The sequence below is a fragment of the Salvelinus namaycush genome, chromosome 28 (genome assembly GCF_016432855.1).
Source record: "Salvelinus namaycush isolate Seneca chromosome 28, SaNama_1.0, whole genome shotgun sequence".
Taxonomy (NCBI): Eukaryota; Metazoa; Chordata; class Actinopteri; order Salmoniformes; family Salmonidae; genus Salvelinus; species Salvelinus namaycush.
In genome coordinates this window covers 9748808-9775920 of record NC_052334.1, presented here as the reverse complement: position 1 = coordinate 9775920, position 27113 = coordinate 9748808, and the positions used below count along the sequence as shown (strand labels likewise).

The window sequence follows — 27113 nt, the reverse complement described above, 5'->3', positions numbered from 1 at the left end:
ACAGATGTAATGCATTTACACATACTTCCATGATTTCATTAGAGAGAGCCCCGGATGCATTTATTTCAAATGGTCCGACAGCAATGAGATCTGTATTTTGATGACTTGTTGATTAACGGATATATTATGTAGAACTGTGTGAAGTCTGATCTTTTCCCACAGTGGTCTTTTGATTGGTCAGACCAGATCCTGTGTCAGTGATTGGGTTGGGGATCTGGGTCAAGCTGCCGTGTCTAAACATAGCCTATTATTACCAGATAGGATACAGAATGTGTTTGATATTATATTGTAGGATAATGTAATATTGAATACAGTATGGATATTTTAAATGCATTACAGTTTTGTACTGTGGTGTGATTGTTGAACGTATGTTTGGATATTTCATGTGTCTTAATGATTATATTCCAAAGTACATTACTGCTGTAACCCTGTGATAAGAACATATGACATTCTTGTGTGACAAAACCAAATCAAATACATATAATTAAAAAAATAACTCTGTGAAGAACCCACCTCGTCTTTACACTGGAACAGGTACTCACTACCATCACCCAGCCTGGAAGATAGACAGCCAGAGGAACAAAATTCAGTTTAAACGAAACGTGTGGTAAGAGTGTGAACTAAACTCTAAAAATAAACGTCCTCTCACTGTCAACTGCGTTTATTTTCAAATAAAATATTTGTATGAACATAACAAGATTCAACAACTGAAACATAAACTGAACAAGTTCCACAGGCATGTGACAAACAGAAATGGAATAATGTGTTCCTGAACAAAGGTGGAGTCAAAATCAAAAGTAACTGTCAGTATCTGGTGTGGCCACCAGCTGCATTAAGTACTGCAGTGCATCTCCTCCTCATGGACTGCACCAGATTTGCCAGTTCTTGCTGTGAGATGTTACCCCACTCTTACACCAAGGCACCTGCACGTTCCCGGACATTTCTGGGGGGAATGGCCCTAGCCCTCACCCTCCGATCCAATAGGTCCCAGACATGCTCAATGGGATTGAGATCCAGGCTCTTCGCTGGCCATGGCAGAACACTGACATTCCTGTCTTGCAGGAAATCACGCACAGAACAAGCAGTATGGCTGGTGGCATTGTCATGCTGGAGGGTCATGTCAGGATGAGCCTGCAGGAAGGGTACCACATGAGGGAGGAGGATGTCTTCCCTGTAACGCACAGCATTGAGATTGCCTGCAATGACAACAAGCTCAGTCCGATGATGCTCTGACACACTGCCCCAGACCATGACGGACCCTCCACCACCAAATCGATCCCCGCTCCGGAGTACAGGCCTCGGTGTAACGCTCATTCCTTCGACGATAAACGCGAATCTGACCATCACCCCTGGTGAGACAAAACCGCGACTCTTCAGTGAAGAGCACTTTTTGCCAGTCCTGTTTGGTCCAGCGACGGTGGGTTTGTGCCCATAGGCGACGTTGTTGCCGGTGATGTCTGGTGAGGACCTGCCTTTCAACAGGCTTACAAGCCCTCAGTCCAGCCACTCTCAGCCTATTGCGGACAGTCTAAGCACTGATGGAGGGATTGTGCGTTCCTGGTGTAACTCGGGCAGCTGATCGTCCTCGCGGATACACTGCGAGGACGATCAGCTGTCCGTCCTGTCTCCCTGGAGCGCTGTTTTAGGCGTCTTACAGTACGGACATTGCAATTTATTGCCCTGGCCACATCTGCAGTCATGCCTCCTTACAGCATGCCTAAGGCACATTCACGCAGAAGAGCAGGGACCCTGGCCATCTTTCTTTTGGTGTTTTTCAGAGTCAGTAGAAAGGCCTCTTTAGTGTCCTAAATTTTCATAAATGTGACCTTAATTGCCTACCGTCTGTAAGCTGTTAGTGTCTTAACGACTGTTTCACAGGTGCATGTTCATTAATTGTTTATGGTTCATTGAACAAGCATGGGAAACAGTGTTTAAACCCTTTACAATGAAGATCTGTGAAGTTATTTGGATTTTTATGAATTATCTTTGAAAGACAGCGTCCTGAAAAAGGGACATTTCTTTTTTTGCTGAGTTTACGTAGACTAAAACACTAACGTTCCTCACCTCAGTATGAATACGTGTTTCTTCTTCTTGTAGTTGTTCAGGACTTCCCATTTGGCGTTGCCGAGCGACAGAGGGTCCTCTCCGTGGTAGGTGGAGCCATGGCCGAAGCTCTTGGCGTCCTTATAGACAGACAGCTGACCAGGCTTCAGCACACAGTACAGGTTGTTCCAGGACCTGTGAGAGGACAGGAGCACAGACACACATTTTGATGGACAAGACCTTAAGCAGATACATACGCATCCCAAGCTTACCCAAAACTATTTGAATTATTTGTGAGGTAGTATCATGAACTTGAGCTATCCTTTACATCCTACCTACTGTAATTGGAGTGAGTACCTTCTTTCATTACCCCAAACTATACAAAATAACTGGCAAAATGTGCAACCTTAATTCTACGCAAATCAACCATTTCAAGCCTAACAATAGCAACAATAACCATGCTCTTTAAGGTTGTGAGTGTCTCTACCTGTTGGAAGCCTTCTTTCCAGCAGCCTCTAGGTCGTGTTTCCGTCCCAGCATGCCATCCTGCAGCACAGCCTTAGGGCTGAGGGGGTCAGCGGGTAGGGTGGCGGCCCGGGGCTCCCCCTCCCTGGGGGTCTGTCCTGACACAGAGGCATCCAGCAGCTCCAGAGAGCTAGCCTCCTGCAAGCCAGCATCCTGCATCTCAGAGACCATGGGCACCGTAGAGTCACCCGCTGTTCCCTCCAACTGACCCAAACTGGGCTCCACCTCAACTGCTCCTGAGGCAGACTGGGAAGGAGAGATCAGCATGATATATATTTACGATACATTTTAACGTACATATAGGAAAGAGAAGTGCGCCTGGATTCAATCAGATTGAGCGTTAATCAGCATTAATCAGCATTGGCCGACATTCCGCATACCAGATGTTTTGGAGGTGTAGCTGCTGTATGAGCGTGTGTCACAAACCACTCCCTTACTATCCCTACTGCGTTAGAAATGGCTCTATGTTTGAAATGACCCCTTTCCGTAAACCTTTACAATAAGGATCTATTTGTAAAGAGTTTATAAAGGGTTTGTAATTACATTATTAATGGTTATTTAATCATTTGTAAATGAATTATAAACCATTAATAAATGGGTTAAACAAATTGGTCAAAATAGTGCAATAGCCAGTCAGTGCTTGCCAAATAGTGAGCCACTATTTACCTCCAGTTATTAACCCTTTATAAATGCCCTTACAAATGCGTATTATAGTGAACCCTTATTTATCATGATGCAACCTTATTTGAAATGATTATACAGTTAAAAATATATATTTTCTCACTTTTGGGTGTGATACATTGTTGCTCTGACCCAGGAAGAGACATTATTGGTTTTCAGACCAATGGTCAACTCCAATGATGTGTCTCGCCCCACGTTTGAAACCCTGATGATTTTTTAAAATATTATTGAAGGCAAGTCAGCAAAAAACAAATTCTTATTTACAATGACGGCCTACCAAAAGGCTGCGATCAAAAAGAAAAATATAGGACAAAACACACATCACGACTAGAGAGACACCACAACACTACATAAAGAGAGACCAAAGACAACATCATAGCATGGCAGCAACACATGACAACACAGCGTGGTAGCAACACAACATGACAACAACATGGTAGCAACACAACATGGCAGCAGCACAACATGGTAGCAGCACAAAACATTATTGGGAACAGACAACAGCACAAAGGCAAGAAGTTAGAGACAACATTACATGAGGCGAAGCTGCCACAACTGTCAGTAAGAGTGTCCATGATTGAGTCTTTGAATGAAGATTTGTTATTTATTTTTAAGCTCATTCCAGTCGCTAGTTGCAGCGAACTGAAAAGAGGAGCGACCCAGGGATGTGTGTGCTTTGGGGACCTTTAACAGAATGTGACTGGCAGAACAGGTGTTGTATGTGGAGGATGAGGGCTGCAGTAGATAGCTCAGATGGGGGGAGAGGGGCTTAAGAGGGTTTTATAAATAAGCATCAACCAGTGGGTCTTGCGACGGGTATACAGAGATATCCAGTTTACAGAGGAATATAGAGTGCAGTGATGTGTCCTATAAGGAGCATTGGTGGCAAAACTGATGCCCGAATGGCAAAGAACATCTAGCCACTCGAGAGCACCCTTACCTACCGATCTATAAATTACGCCTCCGTAATCTAGCATGGGTAGGATGGTCATCTGGAATCAGGGTTAGTTTGGCAGCTGGGGTGAAAGAGATGTGATTTTACCTTAGCCTACAGCTTTGATATGTGTTGAGACAAATACAGTGTACCGTCTAGCCTCACTCTCAAGTACTTGTATGAGGTGACTACCTCAAGCTCTAAACCCTCAGAGGTAGTGATAACACTGGTGGGGAGAGGCGCATTCTTCTTACCGAACCACATGACCTTTGTTTTGACCATTGTGAGAGGTATCCTCTCACACAACGTTTAATGTTTTGGTCTTCATACCCACCATTCATTGAAATGAACATGTTTAACAAAGTGTTGAATCTTCTCTCATGTATGTAGTCAAATCAAATCAAATTGTATTTTTCACACGCACTGAATGCCAGAGGTGTAGACCTTACTATTAAATGCTTACTTACAAGCCCTTAATCAACAATGCAGAGTAAGAAAATATTTGCTAAATAAACTAAAGTTAAAAAGAAAGTAACACAATAAAATAACAATAACGAGGCTATACACAGGGTTGAAAGGGTACCGAGTCAATGTGCGGGGGAACAGGTTAGTGGAGGTAATTGAGGTAATATGTACATGTAGGTAGAGGTAAAGTGACTATGCATAGATAATAAACAGAGAGTAGAAGCAGCATAAAAAGGGGGTTAATGTAAATTGTCTGGATAGCCATTTGATTAACTGTTCAGCAGTGTTATGGCTTGGGGGTAGAAGCTGTTCAGCAGTCTTATGGCTTGGGGGTAGAAGCTGTTCAGCAGTGTTATGGCTTGGGGGTAGAAGCTGTTCAGCAGTCTTATGGTTTGGGGATAGAAGCTGTTCAGCAGTCTTATGGTTTGGGGATAGAAGCTGTTCAGCAGTCTGATGGCTTGGGGGTAGAAGCTGTTCAGCAGTCTTATGGCTTGGGGGTAGAAGCTGTTCAGCAGTCTTATGGCTTGGGGATAGAAGCTGTTCAGCAGTCTTATGGCTTGGGGGTAGAAGCTGTTTAGCAGTCTTATGGCTTGGGGGTAGAAGCTGTTCAGCAGCCTTATGGCTTGGGGGTAGAAGCTGTTCAGCAGCCTTATGGCTTGGGGGTAGAAGCTGTTCAGCAGCCTTATGGCTTGGGGGTAGAAGCTGTTCAGCAGCCTTATGGCTTGGGGGTAGAAGCTGTTCAGCAGTCTGATGGCTTGGGGGTAGAAGCTGTTCAGCAGTGTTATGGCTTGGGGGTAGAAGCTGTTCAGCAGCCTTATGGCTTGGGGGTAGAAGCTGTTCAGCAGCCTTATGGCTTGGGGGTAGAAGCTGTTCAGCAGTCTTATGGCTTGGGGGTAGAAGCTGTTCAGCAGCCTTATGGCTTGGGGGTAGAAGCTGTTCAGCAGTCTTATGGCTTGGGGGTAGAAGCTGTTCAGCAGTGTTATGGCTTGGGGGTAGAAGCTGTTCAGCAGTGTTATGGCTTGGGGGTAGAAGCTGTTCAGCAGTGTTATGGCTTGGGGGTAGAAGCTGTTCAGCAGCCTTATGGCTTGGGGGTAGAAGCTGTTCAGCAGCCTTATGGCTTGGGGGTAGAAGCTGTTCAGCAGTCTTATGGCTTGGGGGTAGAAGCTGTTCAGCAGTGTTATGGCTTGGGGGTAGAAGCTGTTCAGCAGTGTTATGGCTTGGGGGTAGAAGCTGTTCAGCAGTGTTATGGCTTGGGGGTAGAAGCTGTTCAGCAGCCTTATGGCTTGGGGGTAGAAGCTGTTCAGCAGCCTTATGGCTTGGGGGTAGAAGCTGTTCAGCAGTCTTATGGCTTGGGGGTAGAAGCTGTTCAGCAGCCTTATGGCTTGGGGGTAGAAGCTGTTCAGCAGTCTTATGGCTTGGGGGTAGAAGCTGTTCAGCAGTCTTATGGCTTGGGGGTAGAAGCTGTTCAGCAGCCTTATGGTTTGGGGATAGAAGCTGTTCAGCAGCCTTATGGTTTGGGGATAGAAGCTGTTCAGCAGTGTTATGGCTTGGGGGTAGAAGCTGTTAAGGAGCCTTTTAGACCTAGACTTGCTGTGCGGTAGCAGGGAGAGCAGTCTATGACTTGGGTGGCTGGAGTCTTTATTTATTTTCTAACTTTTACCCCTTTTTCTCCCCAATTTCGTGGTATCCAATTGGTAGCTACAGTCTTGTCTCATCGCTGCAACTCCCGTACGGATGAGGGAGAGGTGAAGGTTGAGAGCCATGCGTCCTCCGAAACATAACCCAAACAAAGCCACACTGCTTCTTGACATAATGCCCACTTAACCCGGAAGCCAGCCGCACCGATGTGTCAGAGGAAACACCGTACACCTGGCGACCATGTCAGCGTGCACTGCTCCCGGTCCGCCACAGGAGTCGCTAGAGCGCGATGGGACAAGAACATCCCTGCCGGCCAAACCCTCCCCTTACCCGGACGACGCTGGACCAATTGTGCGCCACCCCATGGGTCTCCCAGTCGCAACCGGCTGCGACAGTGCCTGGACTCAAACCCAGAATTTCTAGTGGCACTGCGATGCAGCCACGCAGCCATGCAGCCACTGCACCACTCGAGAGGCCCTGGGTGGCTGGAGTCCTTCCTCTGACACCGCCTGGTATAGAGGTCCTGGATGGCAGGAAGATTGGCCCCAGTGATGTACTGTGCCGAATGCACTACCATCTGTAGCACATTGAAGTTGCCATACCAGGTGGTGATGCAACCAGTCAGGATGCTCTCAATGGTGCAGATGTATAACGTTTTGAGGATTTAAGGACCCATTACTGCCTATAAGTATGTCTAAGCTCTGACTGAACTCTCAAATCATCTATAAATGATTTACCCACATGTATAACTGCTAAAAGTATACTGTACCATATTTTATAGTGACAGACCTAAAACATTTATAACTGAGTTATCAACATTTATAGCTGCTAAAAGAATACCTTATTTTAAAGTGGCAATCCACTGGCTATTAACAAATGAGTTACCAACATTGCTAACTGCTGAAAAGATACATTTAAAGAAAATGAAAACTTACTGACCATTTATTAATGAGTTAGAGTTGGTATTCATACCCCTTGACTTATTCCACGTTTTGTGTTACAGTTCACAGTTCACACCTGGATTTTTTTTTTTAACCCTACACAGCTACACAACCAAGTTTTCCTCTGATTTTTCCTGTGCTAAGCGCTATTCCTTTTCTTTTTGTCCTATGACAAGCATACCCATAACAGCATGCAGCCACCACCATGCTTGAAAATATGAAGCGTGGTACTCCGTGAAAATAAATAAAGACTCCAGCCACCCAAGTCATAGACTGTTCTCCCTGCTACCGCACAGCAAGTCTAGGTCTAAAAGGCTCCTTAACAGCTTCTACCCCTAAGCCATAAGACTGCTGAACAGCTTCTACCCCCAAACCATAAGACTGCTGAACAGCTTCTATCCCCAAACCATAACACTGCTGAACAGCTTCTACCCCCAAACCATAACACTGCTGAACAGCTTCTACCCCAAAACCATAAGACTGCTGAACAGGTTCTATCCCCAAACCATAAGACTGCTGAACAGCTTCTATCCCCAAACCATAAGACTGCTGAACAGCTTCTACCCCCAAACCATAAGACTGCTGAACAGCTTCTATCCCCAAACCATAAGACTGCTGAACAGCTTCTATCCCCAAACCATAAGACTGCTGAACAGCTTCTACCCCCAAGCCATAACACTGCTGAACAGCTTCTACCCCCAAGCCATAAGACTGCTGAACAGCTTCTACCCCCAAACCATAAGACTGCTGAACAGGTTCTATCCCCAAACCATAAGACTGCTGAACAGCTTCTATCCCCAAACCATAAGACTGCTGAACAGCTTCTACCCCCAAACCATAAGACTGCTGAACAGCTTCTATCCCCAAACCATAAGACTGCTGAACAGCTTCTATCCCCAAACCATAAGACTGCTGAACAGCTTCTACCCCCAAGCCATAACACTGCTGAACAGCTTCTACCCCCAAGCCATAAGACTGCTGAACAGCTTCTACCCCCAAGCCATAAGACTGCTGAACAGCTTCTATCCCCAAACCATAAGACTGCTGAACAGCTTCTACCCCCAAGCCATAACACTGCTGAACAGCTTCTACCCCCAAGCCATAAGACTGCTAAACAGCTTCTACCCCCAAGCCATAAGACTGCTGAACAGCTTCTATCCCCAAACCATAAGACTGCTGAACAGCTTCTACCCCCAAGCCATAACACTGCTGAACAGCTTCTACCCCCAAGCCATAAGACTGCTGAACAGCTTCTACCCCCAAGCCATAACACTGCTGAACAGCTTCTACCCCCAAACCATAAGACTGCTGAACAGCTTCTACCCCCAAGCCATAAGACTGCTGAACAGCTTCTACCCCCAAGCCATAAGACTGCTGAACAGCTTCTACCCCCAAGCCATAAGACTGCTGAACAGCTTCTACCCCAAGCCATAACACTGCTGAACAGCTTCTATCCCCAAACCATAAGACTGCTGAACAGCTTCTACCCCCAAGCCATAACACTGCTGAACAGCTTCTACCCCCAAGCCATAAGACTGCTGAACAGCTTCTACCCCAAGCCATAACACTGCTGAAGAGCTTCTATCCCCAAACTATAAGACTGCTGAACAGCTTCTACCCCCAAGCCATAACACTGCTGAACAGCTTCTACCCCCAAGCCATAAGACTGCTGAACAGCTTCTACCCCAAAGCCATAACACTGCTGAACAGCTTCTACCCCCAAACCATAAGACTGCTGAACAGCTTCTACCACCAAGCCATAACACTGCCGAACAGCTTCTACCCTCAAGCCATAACACTGCTGAACAGCTTCTACCCCCAAGCCATAAGACTGCTGAACAGCTTCTACCCCCAAACCATAACACTGCTGAACAGCTTCTATCCCCAAACCATAAGACTGTTGAACAGCTTCTACCCCCAAGCCATAAGACTGCTGAACAGCTTCTACCCCCAAGCCATAAGACTGCTGAACAGCTTCTACCCCCAAGCCATAAGACTGCTGAACAGCTTCTACCCCAAGCCATAACACTGCTGAACAGCTTCTATCCCCAAACCATAAGACTGCTGAACAGCTTCTACCCCCAAGCCATAACACTGCTGAACAGCTTCTACCCCCAAGCCATAAGACTGCTGAACAGCTTCTACCCCAAGCCATAAGACTGCTGAACAGCTTCTACCCCCAAGCCATAAGACTGCTGAACAGCTTCTACCCCCAAGCCATAACACTGCTGAACAGCTTCTACCCCCAAGCCATCAGACTGCTGAACAGCTTCTATCCCCAAACCATAAGACTGCTGAACAGCTTCTATCCCCAAACCATAAGACTGCTGAACAGCTTCTACCCCCAAGCCAAAACACTGCTGAACAGCTTCTACCCCCAAGCCATAAGACTGCTGAACAGCTTCTACCCCAAGCCATAAGACTGCTTAACAGCTTCTACCCCAAGCCATAAGACTGCTGAACAGCTTCTACCCCCAAGCCATAAGACTGGTGAACAGCTTCTACCCCAAGCCATAAGACTGCTGAACAGCTTCTAACCCCAAGCCATAACACTGCTGAACAGCTTCTACCCCCAAGCCATCAGACTGCTGAACAGCTTCTACCCCCAAGCCATAACACTGCTGAACAGCTTCTACCCCCAAGCCATAAGACTGCTGAACAGCTTCTACCCCCAAGGCATAAGACTGGTGAACAGCTTCTACCCCCAAGCCATAACACTGCTGAACAGCTTCTACCCCCAAGCCATAACACTGCTGAACAGCTTCTACCCCCAAGCCATGAGACTACTGAACAGCTTCTACCCCCAAGCCATAACACTGCTGAACAGCTTCTACCCCCAAGACATAAGACTGGTGAACAGCTTCTACCCCCAAGCCATCAGACTGCTGAACAGCTTCTACCCCAAAGCCATGAGACTACTGAACAGCTTCTACCCCTAAGCCATCAGACTGCTGAACAGCTTCTACCCCAAAGCCATCAGACTGCTGAACAGCTTCTACCCCAAAGCCATCAGACTGCTGAACAGCTTCTACCCCTAAGCCATCAGACTGCTGAACAGCTTCTACCCCAAAGCCATCAGACTGCTGAACAGCTTCTATCCCCAAACCATAAGACTGCTGAACAGCTTCTATCCCCAAACCATAAGACTGCTGAACAGCTTCTACCCCCAAGCCATAACACTGCTGAACAGCTTCTACCCCCAAGCCATAAGACTGCTGAACAGCTTCTACCCCAAGCCATAAGACTGCTGAACAGCTTCTACCCCAAGCCATAAGACTGCTGAACAGCTTCTACCCCCAAGCCATAAGACTGGTGAACAGCTTCTACCCCAAGCCATAAGACTGCTGAACAGCTTCTACCCCCAAGCCATAACACTGCTGAACAGCTTCTACCCCCAAGCCATAACACTGCTGAACAGCTTCTACCCCCAAGCCATAACACTGCTGAACAGCTTCTACCCCCAAGCCATAAGACTGCTGAACAGCTTCTACCCCCAAGCCATAACACTGCTGAACAGCTTCTACCCCCAAGCCATAACACTGCTGAACAGCTTCTACCCCCAAGCCATGAGACTACTGAACATTTTCTACCCCCAAGCCATAACACTGCTGAACAGCTTCTACCCCAAGCCATAACACTGCTGAACAGCTTCTATCCCCAAACCATAAGACTGCTGAACAGCTTCTACCCCCAAGCCATAACACTGCTGAACAGCTTCTACCCCCAAGCCATAAGACTGCTGAACAGCTTCTACCCCAAGCCATAACACTGCTGAAGAGCTTCTATCCCCAAACTATAAGACTGCTGAACAGCTTCTACCCCCAAGCCATAACACTGCTGAACAGCTTCTACCCCCAAGCCATAAGACTGCTGAACAGCTTCTACCCCAAAGCCATAACACTGCTGAACAGCTTCTACCCCCAAACCATAAGACTGCTGAACAGCTTCTACCACCAAGCCATAACACTGCCGAACAGCTTCTACCCTCAAGCCATAACACTGCTGAACAGCTTCTACCCCCAAGCCATAAGACTGCTGAACAGCTTCTACCCCCAAACCATAACACTGCTGAACAGCTTCTATCCCCAAACCATAAGACTGTTGAACAGCTTCTACCCCCAAGCCATAAGACTGCTGAACAGCTTCTACCCCCAAGCCATAAGACTGCTGAACAGCTTCTACCCCCAAGCCATAAGACTGCTGAACAGCTTCTACCCCAAGCCATAACACTGCTGAACAGCTTCTATCCCCAAACCATAAGACTGCTGAACAGCTTCTACCCCCAAGCCATAACACTGCTGAACAGCTTCTACCCCCAAGCCATAAGACTGCTGAACAGCTTCTACCCCAAGCCATAAGACTGCTGAACAGCTTCTACCCCCAAGCCATAAGACTGCTGAACAGCTTCTACCCCCAAGCCATAACACTGCTGAACAGCTTCTACCCCCAAGCCATCAGACTGCTGAACAGCTTCTATCCCCAAACCATAAGACTGCTGAACAGCTTCTATCCCCAAACCATAAGACTGCTGAACAGCTTCTACCCCCAAGCCAAAACACTGCTGAACAGCTTCTACCCCCAAGCCATAAGACTGCTGAACAGCTTCTACCCCAAGCCATAAGACTGCTTAACAGCTTCTACCCCAAGCCATAAGACTGCTGAACAGCTTCTACCCCCAAGCCATAAGACTGGTGAACAGCTTCTACCCCAAGCCATAAGACTGCTGAACAGCTTCTAACCCCAAGCCATAACACTGCTGAACAGCTTCTACCCCCAAGCCATCAGACTGCTGAACAGCTTCTACCCCCAAGCCATAACACTGCTGAACAGCTTCTACCCCCAAGCCATAAGACTGCTGAACAGCTTCTACCCCCAAGGCATAAGACTGGTGAACAGCTTCTACCCCCAAGCCATAACACTGCTGAACAGCTTCTACCCCCAAGCCATAACACTGCTGAACAGCTTCTACCCCCAAGCCATGAGACTACTGAACAGCTTCTACCCCCAAGCCATAACACTGCTGAACAGCTTCTACCCCCAAGACATAAGACTGGTGAACAGCTTCTACCCCCAAGCCATCAGACTGCTGAACAGCTTCTACCCCAAAGCCATGAGACTACTGAACAGCTTCTACCCCTAAGCCATCAGACTGCTGAACAGCTTCTACCCCAAAGCCATCAGACTGCTGAACAGCTTCTACCCCAAAGCCATCAGACTGCTGAACAGCTTCTACCCCTAAGCCATCAGACTGCTGAACAGCTTCTACCCCAAAGCCATCAGACTGCTGAACAGCTTCTATCCCCAAACCATAAGACTGCTGAACAGCTTCTATCCCCAAACCATAAGACTGCTGAACAGCTTCTACCCCCAAGCCATAACACTGCTGAACAGCTTCTACCCCCAAGCCATAAGACTGCTGAACAGCTTCTACCCCAAGCCATAAGACTGCTGAACAGCTTCTACCCCAAGCCATAAGACTGCTGAACAGCTTCTACCCCCAAGCCATAAGACTGGTGAACAGCTTCTACCCCAAGCCATAAGACTGCTGAACAGCTTCTACCCCCAAGCCATAACACTGCTGAACAGCTTCTACCCCCAAGCCATAACACTGCTGAACAGCTTCTACCCCCAAGCCATAACACTGCTGAACAGCTTCTACCCCCAAGCCATAAGACTGCTGAACAGCTTCTACCCCCAAGCCATAACACTGCTGAACAGCTTCTACCCCCAAGCCATAACACTGCTGAACAGCTTCTACCCCCAAGCCATGAGACTACTGAACAGCTTCTACCCCCAAGCCATAACACTGCTGAACAGCTTCTACCCCCAAGACATAAGACTGGTGAACAGCTTCTACCCCCAAGCCATCAGACTGCTGAACAGCTTCTACCCCCAAGCCATGAGACTACTGAACAGCTTCTACCCCTAAGCCATCAGACTGCTGAACAGCTTCTACCCCAAAGCCATCAGACTGCTGAACAGCTTCTACCCCAAAGCCATCAGACTGCTGAACAGCTTCTACCCCTAAGCCATCAGACTGCTGAACAGCTTCTACCCCAAAGCCATCAGACTGCTGAACAGCTTCTACCCCAAAGCCATAACACTGCTGAACAGCTTCTACCCCCAAGCCATCAGACTGCTGAACAGCTTCTACCCCAAAGCCATGAGACTACTGAACAGCTTCTACCCCCAAGCCATAACACTGCTGAACAGCTTCTACCCCCAAGCCATAACACTGCTGAACAGCTTCTACCCCCAAGCCATCAGACTGCTGAACAGCTTCTACCCCAAAGCCATGAGACTACTGAACAGCTTCTACCCCAAAGCCATAACACTGCTGAACAGCTTCTACCCCCAAGCCATAAGACTGCTGAACAGCTTCTACCCCAAAGCCATGAGACTACTGAACAGCTTCTACCCCCAAGCCATAACACTGCTGAACAGCTTCTACCCCCAAGCCATAACACTGCTGAACAGTTAATCAAATGGCTATCCAGACAATTTACATTAACCCCCTTTTTATGCTGCTTCTACTCTCTGTTTATTATCTATGCATAGTCACTTTACCTCTACCTACATGTACATATTACCTCAATTACCTCCACTAACCTGTTCCCCCGCACATTGACTCGGTACCCTTTCAACCCTGTGTATAGCCTCGTTATTGTTATTTTATTGTGTTACTTTCTTTTTAACTTTAGTTTATTTAGCAAATATTTTCTTACTCTGCATTGTTGATTAAGGGCTTGTAAGTAAGCATTTAACAGTAAGGTCTACACCTCTGGCATTCAGTGCGTGTGAAAAATACAATTTGATTTGATTTGACTACATACATGAGAGAAGATTCAACACTTTGTTAAACATGTTCAATCAATGAATGGTGGGTATGAAGACCAAAACATTAAACGTTGTGTGAGAGGATACCTCTCACAATGGTATTACGGTCACCATTTCACACCCGTGTGTTGACTATACTTGGACTATCACAATCAGGGAGAAGTGAGGAGTGTGTTGATATATAATCTGGTAAGGGGTAACACTGGATGTACAGTACATGTGGCTAGGGCGTTAGAGTTTCAAAGGTGGATCAAGACACATCATGAAAACCAACCTCTTCTGTTCCTGGGACAGACTACCAATTCATCACCCAAACATGAGAAAATAACTTGTTCAACTGTGCAACTATTGAAAATAAGGTTGCAAGGTGATACATAAACATTCATCTTATGAGCATTTCTAAGTGCATTTATAAAGGGTTAATAACTGGAGGTAAATATTGGCTCACTATTTGGCAAACACTGACTTGTTATTGCACTGTTTTGACCAATGCCATATAACCGTTTATTCATGTTTTTCAAATGCATTTACAAATGATTTAAAAAATGGTTAATAATGTAATTATAACCCCTTTATAAATTAACCTTTTTGTAAGGCGTTAGACTCATTCAGGGGTTGGCGATTCCAGTCCTCGGGGGCCTGATTGGTGTCACACTTTGGCACCAGCCACAGCTAACACACCTGACTCCAATAATCAACGAATCATGTTCTTACGTTTCAAATGTAATCCGTTTTATTAGCTGTGTTTGCTAGGGATGGGGAAAAGTCTGACACCCATCCCTGAACTAATTTGAGTGTTTGAATTTCTAACATGGCTGCATGGAATTTGTCAGATTATAGTCAGGTGTGGTTTCGTTGCATCCAATGGCAGTGTCCGCAATAAAGTAACACAAAGAGACGCTTGTGGATTTGACAACTCCAATGCAGTTCCACCTCCGACACCGCCAAAACAACAGATGTCAATCTGATTGAAGCTAGCCCATGATATCCTTATGTTTGCCATCCATGCACAGAGAGAGAAAGATAGGGGAACTCATGCACAGAGAGAGAAAGATAGGGGAACTCATGCACAGAGAGAGAAAGATAGGGGAACTCGTGGACAGAGAGAGAAAGATAGGGGAACTCATGCACAGAGAGAGAAAGATAGGGGAACTCATGCACAGAGAGAGAAAGATAGGGGAACTCATGGACAGAGAGAGAAAGATAGGGGAACTCATGCACAGAGAGAGAAAGATAGGGGAACTCGTGGACAGAGAGAGAAAGATAGGGGAACTCATGCACAGAGAGAGAAAGATAGGGGAACTCATGCACAGAGAGAGAGAATGATAGGGGAACTCATGGACAGAGAGAGAAAGATAGGGGAACTCATGCACAGAGAGAGAAAGATAGGGAAACTCATGGACAGAGAGAGAAAGATAGGGGACCTCGTGGACAGAGAGAGAAAGATAGGGGAACTCATGGACAGAGAGAGAAAGATAGGGGAACTCATGCACAGAGAGAGAAAGATAGGGGAACTCATGGACAGAGAGAGAAAGATAGGGGAACTCATGCACAGAGAGAGAAAGATAGGGGAACTCATGCACAGAGAGAGAAAGATAGGGAAACTCGTGGACAGAGAGAGAAAGATAGGGGAACTCGTGGACAGAGAGAGAAAGATAGGGAAACTCATGCACAGATAGAGAAAGATAGGTGAACTCATGCACAGAGAGAGAAAGATAGGGGAACTCATGCACAGAGAGCAGGACAGAATGGATATGGTCAGAGAGGGTCATTTCGTCAGTACACATTAGCTCAGTACTAACCAGTGTCTGCTCCTCGATGGTGTAGAGCTGGGAGGAATCCTCTGCAAACCCTGTGTCTTCTCTCCTGCTCTCCATCTGTGAACGCTTCTGCTCCTCTGTTACAAACTGCTGTATCTCCTGCTGCTGCTTCCTCAACTCTAGCAGCTCCAACTGAGAGAGAGAGAGAGAGAGAGAGTGAGAATGTGAGAACTAACCTTCGCCCACAAACAGAGGTAATGTTTAGATACACACCCATACTGTATACTGTACTTGTTTATATGGAAAATGGTGACATCAGAAAAACTGCCAAATGACGACAAAGCTTTACACAGATCACAGACACACAAACAAACACAAACAAACACACACACAATTCTTTCCACCACATACTGTAGTAAGTCTCTCCAGGGCTGAGAAGCGTTCCTCCCAGGTGGCGGTGGACTTCTCGAAGGCTTCGTGTCTCTTCAGTAGTTTCTCCACCTCGTTTACAGTCTGTCCCAGGTCCTTACTGGCCACGTACGGCTCCTGAGCCACTAGCCACGCCTCCGCCACTGAGGCATCCCGCGCAAACTGGCACACCTCCAACACTTGGGCACAAGACAAGACAAATTATGCTATTTGGACCCAAGTCTGGTGTTTCTGTGTTCACACTGATCTATAGACTACAGTATGAGGAAGGAAGGAAGAAGGGAATATACAGCAGTTGTTGGTGTCATTGTGGTTTTTGTGGTTGTTGTTGTCATTGTGGTTGTTGTTGTCATTGTGGTTGTTGTTATCATTGTGGTTGTTGTCATTGTGGTTGTTGTTGTCATTGTGGTTGTTGTTGTCATTGTGGTTGTTGTTATCATTGTGGTTGTTGTCATTGTGGTTGTTGTTGTCATTGTGGTTGTTGTTGTCATTGTCATTGTTGTTGTCATTGTGGTTGTTGTTATTGAGGTTGTTGTTATCATTGTTGTTGTTGTTGTTGTCATTGTGGTTGTTGTTGTCATTGTCATTGTTGTTATCATTGTGGTTGTTGTTATTGAGGTTGTTGTCATTGTGGTTGTTGTTGTCATTGTCATTGTTGTTATCATTGTGGTTGTTGTTATTGAGGTTGTTGTTGTCATTGTCATTGTTGTTATCATTGTGGTTGTTGTCATTGTGGTTGTTGTTGTCATTGTCATTGTTGTTATCATTGTGGTTGTTGTTATTGAGGTTGTTGTCATTGTGGTTGTTGTTGTTGGTGTCATTGTGGTTGTTGTTGTCATTGTGGTTGTTGTTGTTGGTGTCATTGTGGTTGTTGTTGGTGTCATTGTGGTTGTTGTTGTTGTTGTGGTGGTTGTGGTTGTTGTTGTTGTCATTGTGGTTGTTGTTGTTGTTGTTGTGGTTGTTGTCATTGTGGTTGTTGTGGTGGTTGTTGTCATTGTGGTTGTTGTGGTTGTTGTTGTCATTGTGGTTGTTGTGGTTGTTGTGGTGGTTGTTGTCATTGTGGTTGTTGTTGTGGTTGTTGTCATTGTGGTTGTTGTGGTGGTTGTTGTCATTGTGGTTGTTGTGGTGGTTGTTGTCATTGTGGTTGTTGTGGTTGTTGTTGTCATTGTGGTTGTTGTTGTCATTGTGGTTGTTGTGGTGGTTGTTGTCATTGTGGTTGTTGTTGTTGTTGTGGTGGTTGTGGTTGTTGTTTTTGTCATTGTGGTTGTTGTTGTTGTTGTTGTGGTTGTTGTCATTGTGGTTGTTGTGGTGGTTGTTGTCATTGTGGTTGTTGTGGTTGTTGTTGTCATTGTGGTTGTTGTGGTTGTTGTGGTGGTTGTTGTCATTGTGGTTGTTGTTGTGGTTGTTGTCATTGTGGTTGTTGTGGTGGTTGTTGTCATTGTGGTTGTTGTGGTTGTTGTTGTCATTGTGGTTGTTGTGGTTGTTGTTATCATTGTGGTTGTTGTTGTCATTGTGGTTGTTGTTGTTGTTGTGGTGGTTGGTGTTGTTGTCATTGTGGTTGTTGTGGTTGTTGTTGTCATTGTGGTTGTTGTTGTCATTGTGGTTGTTGTTGTTGTTGTGGTGGTTGTTGTTGTTGTCATTGTGGTTGTTGTGGTTGTTGTTGTCATTGTGGTTGTTGTTGTCATTGTGGTTGTTGTTGTCATTGTTGTAGTTGTAATTGTGGTTGTTGTTATTGTTGTTGTCATTGTGGTTGTTGTTGTTGTTGTTGTGGTGGTTGTTGTCATTGTGGTTGTTGTGGTTGTTGTGGTTGTTGTTGTCATTGTGGTTGTTGTTGGTGGTGTCATTGTGGTTGTTGTTGTCATTGTGGTTGTTGTAATTGTGGTTGTTGTTGTCATTGTGGTTGTTGTTGTCATTGTGGTTGTTGTTGGTGGTGTCATTGTGGTTGTTGTTGTCATTGTGGTTGTTGTCATTGTTGTAGTTGTAATTGTGGTGGTTGTTGTCATTGTGGTTGTTGTGGTTGTTGGCATTGTGTTTCTTTTTGTTGTTGTTGTGGTTGTTGTTGTCATTGTGGTTGTTGTTGTCATTATGGTTGTTGTTGTCATTGTGGTTGTTTTAATTGTGGTTGTTGACATTGTGATTGTTGTCATTGTGGTTGTTGTTGTCATTGTGATTGTTGTTGTCATTGTGATTGTTGTAATTGTGGTTGTGGTTGTTGTCATTCTGGCTGTTGTTGTCATTGTGGTTGTTGTTGTCATTGTGGTTGTTGTGGATGTTGTCATTGTGGTTGTTGTTGTACTCACAGAGCCTGAGCCAGTCCCATCGGTCGTCCCACTTGGTCATCATCTCCTTCTTCTTCTCCATCAGCTGGATCAGTTTCTCCTTGATCTGAGGGAGAACGAGGATGACAACAACAGGGATGGTCAATTGAATTCAGTGTTTAAATGAGGTAGTCACAAGATATAGAAAAAGCCACATACTGTATCTGAAATAATTTCAATGTGGCCCCAGGCTCTTTCCCAATTCATCTTTCCTTGATTCCTTGCATACTCTCTCCTTGCCTCCTTCTCAAAACACATTGGAGGAGAAGGTCTGAGGGAAGGCAAAGGCGAGGAGATAGGATGCAAAGAATTGATATAGAGCCCTGGTGTTCCTCACCTCAGCAGAGTATTTGTGTTGGCGTGCCAGCAGAGCCTTGCCGTGCGCCACACAGTCAGAGAACTTTGATCCACGCTGGTCGATCTCAGACCTGATCCCCTGGTGGTACTTCATCAGCAGCTCTACTGATGACACATCCCTGAGGAGAGATAGGTAGAAATAACCTGTTATCATCTAACTTTATCTCTCCATCCTCTATCCTCTATCTCTCTATCTCTCCATTCTCTATCTCTCATTCTCTATCTCTCCATCTCTCCAGCCTCTTTCTCTCTAGCCTCTTTCTCTCCAGCCTCTTTCTCTCCAGCCTCTTTCTCTCCAGCCTCTCTCTAGATCCTATATCTCTCTATCCTCTAACTCTCTCTAGCCTCTGTCTCTCTCTTGCCTCTATCTCTCTCTTGCCTCTCTCTCACCCTCTATCTCTCACCCCCTATCGCTCACACTCTATCTCTCACCCTCTAATCTCTCCATCATCTCTATTCATCCTATATATCTTTATCCTCTAACTCTCTACTCTCTCTTCATCCTCTATCTCTCCTTCCTTTATCTCTCCTTCCTATATCTCTCTCTACATCCTCTATCTCTCTAGCCTCTATCTCTCTCTTGCATCTATCTCTCTCTTGCATCTATCTCTCTCTTGCCTCTATCTCTCACCCTCTATCTCTCCATCATCTCTCTTCATCCTATATATCTTTATCCTCTAACTATTTCTACTCTATCTCTCCATCCTCTATCTCTCTATTCTCTATCTCTCCTTCCTTTATCTCTCCTTCCTATATCTCTCTCTACTCTATCCTCTATCTATCTATCTCTCTATCGTCTATCACTCCATTGTCTATCTCTCTCTACTCTATCCTCTATCACTCTATCTCTCTATCTCTCCATCCTCTATCTCTCCATCCTCTATCTCGCCATCTCTCCCGCCTCTATCTCTCCAGCCTCTATCTCTCAACACTATCTCTCTAGCCTCTATCTCTCCTCTAGCCTCTATCTCTCCTCTAGCCTCTATCTCTCCATCCTATATATCTTTATCCTCTAACTCTCTCTACTCTCTCTCTCTATCTCTTCATCCTCTATCTCGCTCTACTCTATCCTCTATCTATCTCTCTATCTCTCTATCAGCTATCACTCCATCATCTATCTCTCTCTACTCTATCCTCTATCGCTCTATATCTCTATCTCTCCAGCCTAACTATCCAGCCTCTATCTCTCCAGCCTCTATCTCTCCATCTCTCCCGCCTCTATCTCTCCGGCCTCTATCTCTCGACACTATCTCTCTCTAGCCTCTATCTCTCTCTAGCCTCTATCTCTCACCCTCGTTCTCTCCATCCTATATATCTTTATCCTCTAACTCTCTCTACTCTCTCTCTCTATCTCTTCATCCTCTATCTATCTCTATTCTATCTCCCCATCCTCTATCTATCTCTCTATCCTCTATCTCTCCTTCCTATATCTCTCTCCATCCTCTATCTCTTCATTCTCTATCTCTCTCTATTCTATCTCTCCATCATCTACCTATCTCTCTATCCTCTCTCTCCTTCCTTTATCTCTCATTCCTATATCTCTCTCATCCTCTCTCTTCATCCTCTACCTCACTGTACTCTCTCTCTCTATCTCTTCATCCTCTATCTGTCTCTGCTCTCTTTCTCCATCATCTCTCTCCATCCTCTATCTCTCATCCTCTATCTCTCCATCCTCTATCGCTCTATCCTCTATCGCTCTATCCTCCATCGCTCTATCCTCTATCTCTCTATCCGCTATCTCTTTATCCGCTATCTCTTTATCTCTCCATCCTCTATCTCTCCATCCTGTCACCCAAATAGCAGCTCTACTGATGGCATGTCCCTGGGGAGAGGTAGAAAGGTTATCATCTAACTTTATCGCTCTATCTCTCCATCCCCTCACCCCTCCATATTGCCTGTCCACTCTCCTCTGTTTCCTATTGTGTAGTCATGAAGATGCTTTTCTATGCATATATTCAGTACGAGTGGGAATTAAACCCACAACTCTGGTGTTGCCAACACCTGGCTCCAACGGAGACATGGGACCCCCTTTCCTCCCCCCGGAGTCTTGCGTGCACTAGCAAGCTAGAATTTATGTCAACAGTCTGTCACAAGAGATTACCGTGGTTTCTCCTGTGTCTCTATTTGCTGTATGGTGCTCTCCATCCAGGCCATCAGGTCTCGGACCATGGTGAAGAAGCGGAACTTGTCAGCTGTCTCCTCCAGGCGTTTCCTGCGGCCGTCACAGGCATCCAGTAGAGCCTTCCAGGCCTCCACCACCTCCTTCTCCTGGGCCTGGATCTCTGTAGCCTGGTCCCCAGCATACTGGGCGTGCAGGCGGGCCGCTGTCTCCTGGAACTGCTGCACCTGGTGGGGGAGAAGGAGGGAGGTGGAGGTGCTTTTTCTATATCTAAAAAAAATTATACTGTTCAACTATGGTGGTAACTGAGAGAGAAACCTGAATGTAAAAGACTTTCATGCCCTCTAAGTTAGATGCTGTTCTTTTCTTTATGGCCCTTTGAGCCGGATTTGAACAACTCCAATCACAACTGGGGTTCAGTGATGTTACAATGTGTTGCTACAGGGAGCCCTGCATGCCATACGCAAACAAATGCAGTCTTTAGCTCCACAGATAAATTATTAGACTGTATTAGTGATTTAAATACTTGGACGGTTCACAACTTCCTCCAGCTAAATCAAGACAAGACTGAGGTACTTATTGTTGGAGACAAAGCACAGAGAGAATCTGTCCACACATTTCAATTCACGGGCAATAAAGATAAAACACCAGGTAAAAAACCTAGGTGTTATTTTAGATTCTGAACTCAATTTCGAATGACACATTAGGAATGTGACCAAAATAGCTTTTTACCACCTGAGGAACATTGTCAAGGTGAGGTATTTCTCTCTTAAACTCATACAGAGAGACTCGTGATTTTATTACAAGCAGGCTTGACTACTGTAATGCTCTCCTGTCTGGTCTATCCAAGAGAGCCATTGGTCAACTGCAAAACATACAGAATGCTGCAGCACGGTTACTGACCAAGACCAGACGGAGAGCACACATTACAGGTTATAAGCTCGCTGCACTGAGTGCCTGTGAGTTTTAGAATTCTTTTTAAGAATCTTCTATTGGTTTTTAAACCAATCCACGATGGTGCACCCCAATACATGTCAGACATGCTTTTAAGTCATGTACCCAGTAGGCCCCTCAGGTCCTCTGGCCTTTTAACTATCCCAAAGTCTAGGACCAAGAGTCATGGAGAGGCAGCCTTTAGTTATTATGCCCCCAGCCTCTGGAATAGTCTGCCAGAGAACCTGAGGGGGGCTGAAACTGTTGACATATTTAAAACACCTTTTTAATTTTGCTTTTCCTCAGGGTGCTTTTTAGTCCTTTAGTTCTTATTGTTGCTGTTTTTTTATCCTCATGTTTGTTGTATAGTAAATATTTCAGCTTTTATTTTCATTTGTTTTTATTCGTTTTTTCCTGATGCACATTGCGTTGCATTTCATGTCTGAAATGTTCTGTATAAATAAATCTTTATATGATTACTCACCTTGATATAACTTGAACTGTACAGTCGTGGCCAAACGTTTTGAGAATGACACAAATATTAATTTTCACAAAGTCTGCTGCCTCAGTGTCTTTAGATATTTTTGTCAGATGTTATGGAATACTGAAGTATAATTACAAGCATTTCATAAGTGTCAAAGGCTTTTATTGACAATTACATGAAGTTGATGCAAAGAGTCAATATTTGCATGTTTGACCCTTCTTTTTCAAGACCTCTGCAATCCGCCCTGGCATGCTGTCAATTAACTTCTGGGCCACATCCTGACTGATGGCAGCCCATTCTTGCATAATCAATGCTTGGAGTTTGTCAGAATTTGTGGGTTTTTGTTTGTCCACCCGCCTCTTGAGGATTGACCACAAGTTCGCAATGGGATTAAGGTCTGGGGAGTTTCCTGGCCATGGTCCCAAAATATCGATGTTTTGTTCCCCGAGCCACATAGTTATCACTTTTGTCTTATAGCAAGGTACTCCATCATGCTGGAAAAGGCATTGTTCGTCACCAAACTGTTCCTGGATGGTTGGGAGAAGTTGCTCTCGGAGGATGTGTTGGTACCATTCTTTATTCATGGCTGTGTTCTTAGGCAAAATTGTGAGTGAGCCCACTCCCTTGGCTGAGAAGCAACCCCACACATGAATGATCTCAGGATGCTTTACTGTTGGCATGACACAGGACTGATGGTAGCGCTCACCTTGTCTTCTCCGGACAAGCTTTTATCCGGATGCCCCAAACAATCGGAAAGGGGATTCATCAGAGAAAATGACTTTACCCCAGTCCTCAGCAGTCCAATCCCTGTACCTTTTGCAGAATATCAGTCTGTCCCTGATGTTTTTCCTGGAGAGAAGTGGCTTCTTTGCTGCCCTTCTTGTCACCAGGCAATCCTCCAAAAGTCTTCGCCTCACTGTGCGTGCAGATGCACTCACACCTGCCTGCTGCCATTCCTGAGAAAGCTCTGTACTGGTGTTTCCCCGATCCCGCAACTGAATCAACTTTAGGAGACGGTCCTGGCGCTTGCTGGACTTTCTTGGGTGCCCTGAAGCCTTCTTCACAACAATTGAACCGCTCTCCTTGAAGTTCTTGATGATCCGATAAATGGTTGATTTAGGTGCAATCTTACTGGCAGCAATATCCTTGCCTGTGAAGCCTTTTTTTGTGCAAAGAAATGATGACGCACGTGTTTACTTGCAGGTAACCATGGTTGACAGAGGAAGAACAATGATTCCAAGCACCACCCTCTTTTTGAAGCTTCCAGTCTGTTATTCGAAATCAATCAGCATGACAGAGTGATCTCCAGCGTTGTCCTCATCAAAGACTCACACCTGTGTTAACGAGAGAATCACTGACATGATGTCAGCTGGTCCTTTTGTGGCAGGCCTGAAATGCAGTGGAAATATTTTTGGGGGGGATTCAGTTCATTTGCATGGCAAAGAAGGACTTTGCAATTAATTGCAATTCATCTGATCACTTTTCATATCATTCTTGAGTATATGCAAATTGCCATCATACAAACTGAGGCAGCAGACTTTGTGAAAATGTATATTCGTGTCATTCTCAAAACTTTTGGCCACGACTGTACATGGCTGTACACTAGCGCCATCTCTAGTCAGCATAATATCTCTTAGTCTTAATGCTGCCTCTCCTGTAGACCTCTCACCCAAACTCCAGGCCAAACAGGCAGTAGGGCGTTAAGGTGTACCTGTTTTCCCAGGGCGCTGATGTCCCTCTCGAAGGCGGCGTGCATGCGGTGGAAAGTATCTGCCTTGCTGAAGTCTTCTCCCAGGTCAGCAGGAATCTCATTTAGTTTCTCCTGGATTTGAGACACCAGCTCCTTCCCATCATCGAAGTACCTGAGAACCACCAGGACATTCTGTTACAGCTGACTCGTCAGACCACACTGTGGTGTACAAATATAGTCTACTTTCATCTGTCAGAAGTCAAATCTCAAACATCTATGAAATGTCTAAATGTTTTTTTGTGTTTGTCTTGTTTTGGAGCCTAAGCATGCAAAGCCAAAAACAGTTAGTGGCATTGATGAACCATTTGCCGTCATTTGTGTGCAGACTGACTTGAGCAGGTCGTGGGAGGCCTGTAGGAGCTGAACTCGGGTGTCTATGAGTTCCAGCAGGTCAGCCCAGCTCTCGTTGACGCTGTCCCTCCAATCAGCCATGGCAGCAGCCTCCGTGTGGCCCGCTTTGATCAGCTCATCTATGGTCTGGTTCACATAGTCCACCCGCTCCTGTCCCACCATCCCTGTCTCCCGGGAAAAGTCACGGAACTTGTCCCTTAGGATCTGGACGTTTTTTATTTGGAGGAAACGGAAAATAAAATCATCTTAAAAATGTGAAGATAATAAAGCAATTATAAGAGCGTGGATATACTTCATAAGAATACAGAACATTACAGAGAGAACTAATACAAGGTGGGACATGCTTGGACCATTCTCTATCCCTTCAGCTACCTAGAACTTTACATTTACTTGTTAGTTTTCCCCAGCTTCAGTACCCCTGGGAAGCTCATTGAACCCCTCCAGAGGTCCTAGCCCTCCCTCCCATCCTCTCCCTCCCTCCTCACTATAACATGGTCCAGGTTCTGTCTCATCTCCTGTGAGGAGGCCACCACATCCCTCCCTCCCTCCCATCCTCTCCCTCCCTCCTCACTGTAACATGGTCTAGGTCCTGTCCCATCTCCTGTGAGGAGGCCACCACGTCCCTCTCAGCGATCCAGTGCTCCAGATCCTCCACCTCTCGGCTCAGCAGGAAGTGATGATAGACATGGTCCAGCTTCCTCCTGCGGTCTTCTGCCAAGTCCTTCAGACCAGCGTACTGCTTATCCACCTGGCCCTGACGACGGATGATAGATTCACTATGGGGAGAGAGGGAGAGAGAGAGAGAGAGGGAAAGAGAAAGAGAGAAAGAGAGAAAGAGAGAATGAGAGACAGAGAGGGAGAGAGAGGAGAGAGAGAGAAGAGAAGAGAAAGATAGATAGATAATTGAATTGAATTGAGAGAGAGAAAGAGGTAATTGAATTGAATTGAGAGAGAGATCAGGATAGAGAGAGGAGAAAGAGAGAGTGACTGACAAGGTGAGACCTGTCATCATCATGCATCATGGCTTTACTGTTTCATAGCTGTCTGATCTTTGATTGGTTAGAGACACAATCATAACCACACCCTCCATCTCTCAAATATACTGTTATATAGTGAGGAACAAGAGACCAATTCTAAAATGTATTAATAAATTTATGCAACATAGTCTTGAATACTCTGAGGCCTACAGAGAAGGTAGTGACAGCTACACTGTAGTACACAAGGTAAGATGACTGAACCCTGGTGTCTGGGTTCCACTCACCCATTAGGGTGGTCTTCATTCAGCATCTTCTGAGCACGGTCAGACAGCTTCTGGATGGAGTCTGAGTAGACATCTACAGCCTGCTTCACTATCAGGTGACGCTTCAACATCAACATGGCACTCTGCTCATCCTGGCGAATGGTGGAGAACAAATGAACCCTTTAAAGTCACAACCTGCCTTTTGTTTTCCAGCCAAACAGCATCCCCACCACTTGGTTTGCTATAAAGGGAAATAAAACCACTCTGAAATTAATCAATGGAGCTGCCTGATAGTTCTAAACATATTTTGTGAATAGTACCTTGGCCCTGTCATCAGAGTTCCTGCTGTCCTATCCAGGCCTCTGCCTCCTCTCCTCCTCCCTCCCCTCACCTCCTTTCCCCTCGCCTCCTCTCTCCTCACCTCCTCTCTCCTCAATTCCTCTCTCCTCAATTCCCCTCTCCTCTCCTCCCCTCTCCCTTTCCACTCTTTCCTCTCCCCTTCCTCTCTTCCCCTCCTCCCCTCTCCTCCCTTCCTCTCCTCCCCTCTCCCCTTCCACTCTTTCCTCTCCCCTTCCACTCTTTCCTCTCCCCTTCCACTCTTTCCTCTCCCCTTCCACTCTTTCCTCTCCCCTTCCACTCTTTCCTCTCCCCTTCCATCCTGACCTTGGCCTTGTCATCAGCAATCATGTAGAGTTCCTGCTCTCCTATCCAGGCTTCTGCCTCGTCAGCATCGTTGTAGTACTGCTGGCCCCGGTTAGATCCATTCAGCCGGTCTCTCCTCTTAGCCATCTCATCCTGTAGCCTGGCCCACACCTCCTTCAGCTCCTTCACCTGGAATCAAAGCAATACACAGGTTTTCTATAGCCCTTTATACAGATGCTTTACAATATAGAACACAAAGAAAACACACAGTCTCAAAAACAAACCGATAACCAGGGTTGAAGGAAATAGGAAAGGGAGAGAGTATGTGTGTGAACAAGTGTGTGTGTGTGTGTGTGTGTGTGTGTGTGTGTGTGTGTGTGTGTGTGTGTGTGTGTGTGTGTGTGTGTGTGTGTGTGTGTGTGTGTGTGTGTGTGTGTGTGTGTGTGTGTGTGTGTGTGTGTGTGTGTGTGTGTGTGTGTGTGTCAAAATCAAATCAAATTTTATTTGTCACATACATATGGTTAGCAGATGTTAATGCGAGTGTAGCGAAATGCTTGTGCTTCTAGTTCCGACAATGCAGTAATAACCAACGAGTAATCTCAATGTTAGTGATGGCTGTTTAACAGTCTGATGGCCTTGAGATAGAAGCTGTTTTTCAGTCTCTCG

The 27113-nt window shown here is 45.8% G+C and overlaps 1 protein-coding gene across 1 annotated transcript in view; it reads right to left on the bottom strand.

Annotated features, from left to right (window-relative positions):
* LOC120023563 (spectrin beta chain, erythrocytic-like) overlaps positions 1-27113 on the bottom strand; it is a 75267-nt gene that overhangs the window by 1260 nt on the left and 46894 nt on the right. The window contains exons 27-39 of the mRNA XM_038967593.1: positions 26469-26636; positions 25827-25957; positions 25137-25341; positions 24546-24769; positions 24176-24326; positions 21030-21274; positions 18909-19047; positions 18554-18638; positions 16236-16432; positions 15867-16016; positions 2531-2814; positions 2065-2238; positions 514-556 (exon numbers count right to left, since the gene is read on the bottom strand). Of these exons, the coding sequence (XP_038823521.1) occupies positions 514-556; positions 2065-2238; positions 2531-2814; positions 15867-16016; positions 16236-16432; positions 18554-18638; positions 18909-19047; positions 21030-21274; positions 24176-24326; positions 24546-24769; positions 25137-25341; positions 25827-25957; positions 26469-26636 (2196 nt within the window). The remainder of the gene's footprint in view (positions 1-513; positions 557-2064; positions 2239-2530; positions 2815-15866; positions 16017-16235; positions 16433-18553; positions 18639-18908; positions 19048-21029; positions 21275-24175; positions 24327-24545; positions 24770-25136; positions 25342-25826; positions 25958-26468; positions 26637-27113) is intronic.